Source organism: Monodon monoceros, unplaced genomic scaffold (assembly GCF_005190385.1).
Source record: "Monodon monoceros isolate NGI ecotype Baffin Bay Population unplaced genomic scaffold, NGI_Narwhal_1 Super_Scaffold_12, whole genome shotgun sequence".
NCBI classification, from domain to species: Eukaryota; Metazoa; Chordata; class Mammalia; order Artiodactyla; family Monodontidae; genus Monodon; species Monodon monoceros.
The window spans coordinates 156,384,703-156,395,544 of NW_021703768.1; the positions used below are offsets into that span (position 1 = coordinate 156,384,703).

At 66.9% G+C, this 10,842-nt stretch overlaps 1 protein-coding gene across 3 annotated transcripts; it reads left to right on the top strand.

Moving 5' to 3' along the window:
• Window positions 1-975: 975 nt before the first annotated feature.
• Window positions 976-10,330, top strand: MIDN (midnolin). 3 transcript variants are annotated; one of them, XM_029218108.1, is made up of 9 exons: window positions 976-1,045; window positions 2,258-2,885; window positions 3,927-4,014; window positions 4,201-4,263; window positions 6,228-6,356; window positions 6,440-6,745; window positions 6,899-7,046; window positions 7,276-7,521; window positions 8,260-10,330. In XM_029218108.1, exons 2-9 carry the CDS (start codon window positions 2,653-2,655, stop codon window positions 8,535-8,537), a joined length of 1,491 nt encoding a protein of 496 aa, XP_029073941.1. In that variant the 5' UTR covers window positions 976-1,045; window positions 2,258-2,652; the 3' UTR covers window positions 8,538-10,330. The 3 variants fall into 3 exon arrangements, with proteins under 3 accessions (XP_029073941.1, XP_029073942.1, XP_029073943.1); XM_029218109.1 differs by having other exon boundaries at window positions 6,902-7,046; XM_029218110.1 differs by lacking the exon at window positions 6,228-6,356.
• The last annotated feature ends 512 nt before the right edge of the window (window positions 10,331-10,842 follow it).

The following is a 10,842-nucleotide window of genomic DNA, read 5'->3' on the forward strand; positions in this document are numbered from 1 at the left end:
CACCAGATAAGTGGACAAGTGGCCTGGGGTCCCCCTCCTCTGGACAGAGAGGGAGGGACGACTGAGAGGGCCCTACCCTCAGCCAGGGTCATTCTTAGAAAGCCCTCTTACACAGGGCGACCTGTAGGGACACACCTGAGGACATGCCAGGCTTCTGCCTGTTAATGGCTGTGTGACCTCAGTTTACTCACCTGTAAAATGGGTAGGGTGATTACGCCCACCACAAAGGCAGGATACCAGCAGGTGAGCATGCCTGATGGGATGATGGCAATATTGCCAGGCCTAGGTGAGGGCCCCACATCCCCAGGCTCCAGAGTGAGGTCTGCTGTGTTCTCTCACTTCATTCTACTGCCACCCTGCAGAAACTGAGGCTCACAAAGGTCAGTGCCCTACGGGATCACAAAGCCCAGCGGGTGGTGACTGGGTGCACAAGGCAGGCCTGGCCCTGGTGAATTGCTCCATAAATGCCCTCTGAGGTCACCGTTAAGGGATGCAGTTGGCTGGGCCGCCAGGGCAGCTGGCTGGGGCCCCCCCACTGCAGGCAGGTGACCCCAGCCTGTTTTCCTGGACCGAGGCCGCTGACTCGGGCCCCCCTTACCGCTCCCCCACGCGGGCGCCCCCAGGCGGAAGCACTCGGCCAGAAAGGGGGCGGGGCAGAGAATCCAGCTGTGTACCCCGAAACCCCGTAGCACGGGCCGGAGTGCCGGTGCGCCCGAGTCGTCAACGCGGCTGACCGTGACCCCGGGTTCGTAGCATTCAAGGAGCGCCACCCCCTTCCCGTTTAAAATGCGAGATTTAGGGGGCGGGTGGCCCAGGCCCGACGGCGCCCCAGGGCCCTGGCCGGCAGGCAGGGGCGGGGGCCGGCCTGCGTCACCGCCTGCCCGGCCCCCCGCCCCCTGGCCGCCCAAACTCCACCCCGAGGGAAGGCGGCGCGGATAAAGGCTCGGGGGCCGCCCGCTCGGCCCCAGACCGGCTCCGCCACCGCGCACTCGGCCCGGACGTGGGTACACTCAGGACAGTTGGGACTTCGGACTTGCCTCTCCCGGTGAGTGGGGGGCGGGACCCCGCGGGCCGAGGAAGGGGGTTCTCACTCTAGGCTCTTGAGGGTGCCCCACTTTTCTTTGTTCTTTGAGCAGGCAGTGTTCAAAGGTGTCTCCAGCCCTGGGAAGCCCCCCGGGACGTGGAGTGGGAGGCACTCGGCGCAGCCAGCACAGCCCGGGAGGGACCTCTGCCCCCGCCCCGCCCCCCGGGCACTCCCCCTCCCCGAGAGTGACCTTGAGCTAGTTGCCTTTCCGGCCTCAGTTTCCCCGAATGTGAGGCCCCAGTCTCCTGACTTGGAGGCTTCATACCCCTAGCGAGGCTCCCACAACGCCCGCAGTCCCGTCGGACTGCCCCCGTCCCTGGAGGCCTCGGCGACCCCTCCCCGGGTCTCCGGGCAGCGCTCCCAGGTGGGGCCGGCAGAGGGCGCGCCGGCGCTGCTGACTCACCGCAGCCCCGAGCGGCGCGCGCGGGCGCAGCCGGGGACGCCGCGTCACGTCACGGCTCGGGCGGGCGCGAGTTGGGAAGCGGGCCTGGCCCGCGGGACGGGGGTGGGACGCGAGGTGGCACCGGCGCGGGAGGGCCTCTCCGGCACCGGCCACGTCACCACGGCACCGGCCACGGGGGTGCAGGCCCCGCCCGCAGCTCCACCCTTTGCCGGGGCTTCACGCCTCACGGGTGGGGGGCACCCCGGACCGACCCTCCCGCGAGCCCCCCAGCCTGGGCTCGGCCACGAGGCGCGGGGACAGCGTCCAGCTTCCGCTAGCGGCGGCTTCCCGGATCGGCGCTTGGGGAAGGCCCCGGCTTCCTGCTCCTTCGGCGCGCAGCCACTGCCCTCCCCCACGGCGCGCCGCCCCAAGCCTGGGTCCCGCGCCCCCCGGGCCGGGCCGCCCGCCCTTTGTTGCGGGCCCGGGCCTTATGAATGGCCGCGGCGGGGCGGGGGCGCGGAGGCGGGCCAGAGCGGCACCGGCCCCGCCCCTGCCGCGCTCCGCTTGGCCAACGGGACAGGGGCGGAGCGAGGGGCGGGTACGCGCGGCCACGTGGGGCGGTGCCGCGGGGGCTCCCATTGGCCGGCCCGTGTGGCCGACTGGGCGTTCAGCACGCGTTGATTGGTCGGCGCGGGCCGGCGGAGTAAGTAGTGAATGGGAGGGGGCGGAGGCCCCGCCCCTCGGGACGTTGATACATTATAACTTTTTTTTCTTGTTACTTTCACCCCCAGATCCTCCGGCGGCGACGGCGGCGGCGGCTGTTGCTAAGGGAGGGGACGCGCGGGGAAGCTCGGCCCGAGCGGCAGACGGCCCTGAGCGCGGCCGGCTGAGTGGCGCCCCCTCCTCCGGGACCCTTTCCCGCGCCCGCCGCCCTTGAAAGGAGCTGAGAGTGTAGTCCCCACCCAGGAAGGTGCCCCGACGAGCCGACGCGACTCCGGAGCGCCACTCGGATTTTTGATTCTTGATTCGCCTTCCGCTCCTGGGACCTTCTCGAAGGGAAAGCGCGCTGCCCCCCGCCCTCAGGGGCCCCGAGGACCCCTGTTTGGGGAGTCCCCCCGCCCTGCCCGGAGGCGCGGCAAGAATTGGCGGCGCCCCGCGGACTCCAGCCCCCCAGCGCGGGCCGGGGATGGAGCCGCAGCCCGGCGGCGCCCGGAGCTGCCGGCGCGGTGCCCCCGGCGGTGCCTGCGAGCTGGGCCCGGCGGCCGAGACGGCGCCCATGAGCCTGGCCATCCACAGCACGACGGGCACCCGCTACGAGCTGTCGGTGCCCCCCGACGAGACGGTGGAGGGGCTGCGCAAGAGGCTGTCCCAACGCCTCAAAGTGCCCAAGGAGCGCCTGGCGCTGCTCCACAAAGACACGTAGGTACCGCGCGCCCCCAGCCCCCGCGCCCCCCGGGCCCGCCGCCCCCTCTGGCCCCGGCCCCGGGGCGGGAACAAAGAGCGCGCCGCTCGGGGAAGGAAGGGGGCGGCCAGACGGGGGGCGGGGGCGCGCCGCGCGCTCTCGGCCGCCCTCTGCTCGGCCCTGCCAGTCTTGGCCCCCTCCCCCGCCCGGGGTCGCTGCACAAAGGCGGCTGCGAGGGCGCCTCGGGTCGGGCTTAGGCGGCGTCCCCCACCGGAAGGCAGGAGTCCCGGGCGGCGCGGGGGTCATAGCTACGGGGGTGGGGGGCGCGGCGGCTGCCTCCTCTGCCTGCGACCCGCCGGCTTCCGCATTTGCTCGGCGGCCCCCTCTACGTCTGGCTGCCTCTCCCCCCACTTGCGTCTCTCTGCCCCCCTTTGTTCTCGCCACCAAGCCCTTCCCGCAGTCTCCCCCTCCCCCCCCGCCATTTAAATCGCCTCCAAGCCGGGAGCCCTCCCTCCGCGGGCCTCCGGGGACACGCAGTGTCCATCCCCAGCGGAGGGGCCCCGGTGGGGGAGGGGCGGGAGGGGGAGGGTCTCCTTTGTCTGAGCGGCGGCCGCGGCGGCGGCCTGCGCCAGGGAGGGAGGGAGGGAGGAGGGGAGGCCCGCCCGGCGAAGCCCGGAAAGGCTAAGCGCTTGGCCCGCGGGGACAGCCCAGGCCCCGGTGGTTGAATTACAGGGGGGCGGCCCCAGGGTTGGGGGAGGGTGCCAAGGGACTCGCTGGGCCTAGATGGTGAAAACGTGCCTCGCTGAGGCGCAGAGGGAGTGCCCCCAGTCCAGAGTTGGGGTTCCTTGGAAGAAGGGGTCTGCACAGTCAGCAGGGGCTCCCAGGGTCTGACCTCAACCACGCACACACTCAGGTCTCTGGATCTGGAGACCAGGAAGGGGTGGGGGTGATGGACGCCTGTCTCTACCCCACGAGCCCAGCCCTCCCCCGCGGACTCCGCTTCCGAGCCCCTGCCTTGTCTCGGTGTAGCCTCACCCTCTTCCTTCCTCCCCACTCAGCCGGCTCAGTTCGGGGAAGCTGCAGGAGTTCGGCGTGGGGGATGGCAGCAAGCTGACGCTCGTGCCCACCGTGGAGGCGGGCCTCATGGTAAATGGCTGGGGCAGTGCGCCTCGAGGCCCCACACTGACAGGCAGTCCCCTCCCCTGCAAGCACAGTCCCCATCACACACTGGACCCCTTCCCCTCAGGGCCACCCACCCCACCCATCAAGCGGGGCCCTCCCAACCCCGGTGCTCGGGTGCGCCCTCAGGGTCTCTTCTTCCTCTCTCTGTAGTCTCAGGCCTCCAGGCCAGAACAGTCTGTGATGCAGGCCCTCGAGAGCTTGACTGAGACCCAGGTAAGACCCGCGCCGGCCCCCTCCTGGCCCTTGGGGGCAGCAGGCCCAGTGCCCGGCCACTCTGGAGAGCCTGGGGGTTGTTTGTGCTCCCAGCAGGCCTGTGAGGAGGGGAGGGGACGCGCCACTCCGCCTTCGTGCCAGCTTGGCCTGGTCACCCAGCTTCCTATTCCTCCTCCCCGCCCCCCCAGCACTCACCACCTGACCTTGAGAGCCTTCACTCCCACGGTGGCCACCATGGGGGAGGGGGCCTAGCTTTCACAAGCCTGCCTGCGGGGTGACCTTGGCCCATGCTCCCACACCACCGGGCCTGCGTCCCCAGCCCCACCAGTCCCCAGCCCCACCAGCCATGCCTAGGCACTCTCCCCCCTGCCCCACTGTGGTTTCCCCAGAGCGACCTTTTTAACATTTCTGATGGGGGGGGGGAGGGATGGGACTGGGTGATACTCTTTCCGCCTTCCGTGACCCCATTGCAAGGGGTGGGGAGTCACCCCTCCCCCTCCTCCCTCTGCCCTTTGTTCTCTGCCCCAAAAGGGGGAGGGGGCGGGGGCGCCCAGCCCCTGGGGCCAGCACAGACCAGACAGGATGTTAGGAAAATATTTAGTAAGCGCCCGGGAGGGCGATGAGGAGGAAGGCTGGGGCTGGCCCACACTGGGTTCCCGGTTTTGTTGCAGCTTTTTTCTTTCCTCCTCCTTTCCTCATTTTTCTGGCAGCAGGGCCCTCCTCCCAGGAGGGTGACACAGGCCTCAGCTATCTGCCCGCTGCCAGGGTGGGGGTGGCAGGTCCCCGGCCTCAGGAACCTGCTCAGCGGCTTCCCTTCCTCCTGCCCTGAGGCCCTTGCCCCCTCCCGGCGTTTAGCATCCTGCCCTCACCAGCCAGCTGGCGCGGAGGAGGGGGGGGGACCCAGGAGCTGGGTGGTCTGCCGTCAGGAGGAGCAGTGGGGTGGGGGGAGAGCCAGGGTCCCTGGAGTCGGGTGGGGCTAGTGTGTGCTTTCCTGGGGCAGATGTGAACTGAGCTCCCTGCTCCTGGGGGGGCTGTGGTTGGCAGGGGGCCCCTGGGCGTGTTTGGTTCACATCCGCTGCAGGGTGTCTACGTCAGGAGGGAGATGGGAGGCTCTGGGCGGAGTGACTGGGCTCCCAGAGCTGCTTCTCCGCCTGGCACCGAGTCATGCCTGCCCGTTCACCCTCCCCTGGGAGGAAGTTGCAGGGTGGAGTGTGGGGGGGACACCCTAGCTGCTCTTGGGAAGCCACCCCAGGCCCTTCCTGCAAAGGGCATCTCTGGGGCTGGGGAGGGCGTGTGCACAAGGACTGCGGGGTGGGGGCTGCACTCGGCCCGCCTCCTTTGCCTTCTCCCCATGGCCCCCAAGCAGGGAAGGTTACGCCAGCCGCTGCCAGCAGGGAGGGGGTGGTTCTGAGTCATCTCGGCCTGTGTCACTTCTCAGAAACCTCCGCCCCATCCCTGCCCGGGGAGAGCACAGCACTGGCCGGGCCCCAGAGGAGGGGTCCAGTGCAGATGGGGGTCGTATGCACCCCTCGCCCACTGCGAAGGGGTTGCCAGACTGAAGGTTCACGTTTGAATGGGCTGTGTTGAAGCCCTGGGAGACTCGAGCCCCAGGGAACCGGTCAGGGTCCCCCCCAGCGCCCGCGGAGGCAACGCCTCCCCCTCAGCCTCGGCCCCGCCCAGGACAGATAAATATTTATCTTGAGAAAGCAAAGGTTAGGACAAGAATTTGTCCAGGAATTTCGCCCACTCGCTGTTCCAGTGGCTTAGCTGGGAGGGGGCCTGAGCTAGGCCCCTGCAGTGTTCACAGGCGAGAGAGGGTGGGGTAGAGGTGTGAGGTGAGGGTTCTTTGAGAACAGTGATTGCTGGCTGGGCCCCGCCCCCTCTGGCCTCGGTTTCCCCTTGAAAGAACCAAGCTGGCCAGGGCGGGCCAGGCCCCCGTCTCACCCGCCTCTGTCCCCCCACAGCCCCCAGCGGCGCCCAGCCCGGGCCGGGCTGGCGGAGGCAGCTTCCGGAAATACCGATTCATTTTATTTAAGCATCCGTGGCACCGACAGGGACCCCAGAGCCCAGAGAGGGGCGGCGAGAGGCCCCAGGTCACGCAGCGCGGGGGGCCGGGCCGGGCCGGGCTGGGGGCACCACAGGCTGGAGCCCTGGGCTGACGGGCCGCTCTCTGCAGGTCAGTGACTTCTTGTCGGGCCGCTCGCCGCTGACCCTGGCGCTGCGCGTGGGTGACCATATGATGTTCGTCCAGCTGCAGCTCGCAGCCCAGCACGCCCCACTGCAGCACCGCCACGTGCTGGCTGCCGCCGCTGCTGCCGCCCGTGGAGACCCCAGCGTGACCACCACCCCTGTGTCCTCTCCCTGCCGGCCAGTGTCCAGTGCCACCCGCGTCCCCCCAGTGCCCACTGGCCCTGCGCCCACGTCCTCCCCTGTCACGGCCGGCTCCTTCCGCTCCCACTCGGCCTCTGCCACCTGCCCCGAGGTGAGTCTGGGGGAGGACGTGGTGGGAGAACGTCAGAGCCCTGGATACGTCTTTTGTATCAAGGGCCGTCCCCAGACCCTGGGCTGGTGTTGGTCTGGTGGGAGATCCCCTGACCCTAAACCCCAAAGCTCATGTGCCTCCCTCCCCCATCAGCAGATGGACTGCTCTCCCCCCGCCAGCACCGGTGCCAGCCCCACGTCCCCCGCCGGGGGCAGCCCCACGTCCCGCTCCCGCAAACCTGGCGCAGTCATCGAGAGCTTCGTGAACCACGCCCCGGGGGTCTTTTCAGGGACCTTCTCTGGTAGGTGTTGTGGCGTGCCCTGCGAGCAGTCACGTGAACTCACGCCAGGCGTGGGACACACTCCCCGGGATCCCCACGCGTGTGCCCGGCCATACAGCAGGCCACGTGTTCTCATGGGTGGGTGCGAGTGCCTGTGTCACCCAGGGGTTCTGCCTACACATGTGGGACCCGGGCACTGCCGAGGCCTCACATCCACCACTGGGGTCCTCATCCACACCCCTTCCCGCAGGTACGCTGCACCCTAACTGCCAGGACAGCAGCGGGCGGCCGAGGCGGGACATCGGCACCATCCTGCAGATCCTCAACGACCTCCTGAGTGCCACGCGGCACTACCAGGGCATGCCCCCATCGCTGACCCAGCTGCGGTGCCACGCCCAGTGTGCCCCGGACCTCGCCCCCAAAACTACCTCCTGCGAGAAGCTGGCGGCCGCGGCCCCAGCCTCCCTGAGCCAGGCCCGCCTGTGCAAGCCCCCGGGTGAGTGTCCACCCCCACCCCACCCCGTCCTGGGTCTCTCAAGGCCCCTCTGTGCGCCTCTCAGAGCAGCTGAGCCGCTGGTGGCGGGGAGGGGGCCGCCAGCTGCCACTCGCCCTGCTTTGCAGGCGCGTGTAGAGAAGGGAGTGTGTGTGCTGGGGGCACACAGCATCTTTGTGCCCTCCCCGGGGGGGGGAGTCCATCCTCACTTCCTCCTCGCCCCCCTCGGGCACCTTCTCCAGATGGTGCGTGGGGCCTCTGTGAATGGGCCAGTCAGGCTGAGGAGGGGGTTAGCTTCCCCCTCCCGCTCAAGGGCGGCCTCCGCCGCCCTACCACCACAGCCATCTCGTTATTCCAGACGCCTCCGGAGTCCTGTAGAACCGTGATGTGGGCCCTCAGGCCCGGTCTCAAAGGGGAAACCAAGGCACAGCCTGAGTCCTACCCTGGGTCACAGAAATAGCCTAAAGGGTTCAAGCTCCCGCTCATTTTTATGCTAGCCGTGTCCCCGGTGCCTGGCTCAGGCCAGCCCCTGCCCTCATGGAGCTCACAGCCTGCTGTTCAGCAGACGTGGAATTAATGACCTAAAGGTTCAGCAGACCCTCTTGACCCACTCACTCGCTGGTGGAAGCATCCACGAGAGCTGGACCGGGCCTGATGCCCATCTGCTGGGGGTCCTCGCGTTTGGTTGGGGGTCTGGCCTCCAAGGGGCCCTCACGGTCATGGTCACTGCCGCCTCTGCAGGGGACCGGCTGCGGCAGACAGAAAACCGAGCCACCCGCTGTAAGGTGGAGCGCCTGCAGCTGCTGCTCCAGCAGAAACGGCTCCGCAGAAAGGCCCGGCGCGACGCCCGGGGCCCCTACCACTGGCCACCCAGCCGCAAGGCCGGCCGCAGCGATAGCACCGGCGGCGGAGGAGGCGGCGGCCCCAGTGAGGCAGCTGGCTTGGGCCTTGACTTCGAGGACGCCGTCTGGAAGCCAGAAGTGAACCCCGACATCAAGTCAGAGTTCGTGGTGGCCTAGGAACCCTGTCCCTCGCCCAGGGTGGCCTGTGAGCGTGGCCCCACGCGGGAGGGCCAGCGGCCGGCTGGTGCAGTGGGGCACTTCCCCCTCCCGGTTACGCGGCCTTTTTTTTTTTTTTTTTTTTTTTTTGAAATTTCACTTCCTACCGTGGTTTTCCGAACTCTCCATGGACTTGGGTTCCTGCCTCCTCGGTTTGGCTCACACTGCCCGCCCCTCCCTCCATCTCCCATCCTCATCCCCGACCTGGCCGGGTCCCTCCCGCCCACCTTCCCAAGCTCCAAATATGTAGCAGTCTTTCCAGATGGTTGAGAGCGGAGACAAGGAAGCCGCCCCCCACTTCCGTTCTGCCGCCCTCCCCACCCTTTTCAGGTTGAAGTCAAAAATGTAGATGCCTCATTATGCACTTTACAGACAGGGGAGGGGGCCGCGGAGAGGAGAGGCCCCCACCACAAACCCTGGCCCTAAAACAACTCGGCAGGTGCGACCTTGACCACCAGGGACTGTTTCTCTTCCACATCCGTACTCTTTTCTCTTCCTGGTCTCTCCTTTTCCATTTTTCTTTTTCCTGGGAAAGAAAAGAAAAGCCGTTTCAGGGGAGAGGCTGGCCAGAGCCTGCCTTTCGGTGTGGGCTGGGGTGCGTGGCGGGGGGGACCCTTTCCTGCCAGGAAAGGAGAGGGAGGGAGGGGTGGTGCCCGCCGCCAGCCTGCACCCCGTCCACGCACTGTGCGACTTCCTTCAGCGCTACCCCACCGCCCCACCCCGTTTTTCTGAGCTTGGGGTATTTATAGACTATTAATTTTCTGACTGAGCCAATAGTGGTTGGGAATCTCTTGAAAAATACGGAGAGCAATGGCTGGGGGGGCGGGCTTGACGCCCCCAGCCCTCCTTCCCCACCCAACCTGAGGGATCTGGGCCTGTGGACTGTGTCTGGGGGCCTTCCTGCAGCTGGGAGGGGAGGGGAGGGGGTGCTGAGCTGTGAAACCCCAGGAGGGGCAACGCTGTGTAGCATTAACCCCCTTGGGGGGGGGTTCGCTGCTGGTCTAATTTGGACCCTCCCCACTCATGCCCATGCCCCAGGGGCATCCCCCAGGGCAGAGGGACAGACCTCTCCCCCCTTACTGGGGCCATTTCAGTGGGGTGGAGGATTTTTTTCATTCACTTTTATTTTTTACTGATAAAGGAGATGTTTGGGCCCTGCCCCCCCACCTGTCAGTCTCGTCCTGGCCCCGCCCCTCTGTGCTGCGCAACACCCCTCGCCCTCTGCCTGCCCCGCCCTCCTAGATGAACCCCAAGTCCTCACCCTGCCCCCGATTATGTGTTTAAAGTTAATGGTTTCAGATGTGAACATCTTGTGTTAACTGTAGCTCTGTACATTTTTTGTGGGGGGGGGTGGGCAGGGAGGGGTCAGAGGGTAGGGGTCAAGGATCTTTGTTTTTGTTTTCGTTTTTCCAAAAAAAAAGAAAAAAGAAAAAAAGGGGCGGGTTTGTTTTTGAAGCGCTGTCTTGGATATCTATTTAATGTGTGTTCTGATGGGGTTTTTTTTTTTTAACGATTTTTAAATAACGTCTGTGCCTCCACTGGTCTGAGAGTGGAGGCCCCAAGCAGGAACCGCCCACCCCTCTCTGCCCTCTCCAGGGCCCCCCCAAGAAAGCATTACCCACCCTCGGGGGGTCGGGCTGTGGGGTGTCCCAGCACCTTGCGGGAGTTTCCTGTATGAAAACATGAAATTGGAAAAGAAAAAAGCCTCCACAAACACCGTGATTTCAAGGAATAAACAAAATGAAACGAGTGAACCTCCGGCCTGCTCATCTCGGGGGGCGGGGTGGTCTTGGCTGTCACAGAGTGGGCTGAGTACGGTAGGGGGTGATCTGTCTCAGGAGGGTCGGGTTGGATGCTGGGGTAGCCCGCCACACCAGGGAGTGGGAGGCGGAACGTGCTCCCAGGGCGCCCAGCGGGGGGAGGGGCGCGTCCCGGAACAGTTCCCACGCCCCCTCCCCGCTTTGGGGTGAGGGTGGGCAGGAAGCCGCCTGGCGGGGGAGGGAGGGCCGGCCACTTCCCGGTACCCAAGGCCGGAAGTCCTGCAGGGTGTGGGCACGGGGCTGCCAGCCTGCGTGCCCTGGGTGGGGCCTCTCCGTTCTAGGCTCTAAAGTGGGCTACAGGGGGCTTCCCTGGTGGCGCAGTGGTTGAGAGTCCGCCTGCCGATGCAGGGGACACGGGTTCGTGCCCCGGTCCGGGAAGATCCCACATGCCGCGGAGCGGCTAGGCCCGTGAGCCATGGCCGCTGAGCTTGCGCGTCCGGAGCCTG

Coding starts and splice junctions, on each gene's coding strand:
- MIDN (XM_029218108.1), top strand. CDS start 2,653: ATGGAGCCGCAGCCCGGCGGCGCCCGGAGCTGCCGGCGCGGTGCCCCC. Junction 6,357..6,439: donor GGGGCGGCGAGAGGCCCCAG/GTCACGCAGCGC, acceptor CGCTCTCTGCAG/GTCAGTGACTTCTTGTCGGG. Junction 7,047..7,275: donor CTTTTCAGGGACCTTCTCTG/GTAGGTGTTGTG, acceptor CCCTTCCCGCAG/GTACGCTGCACCCTAACTGC.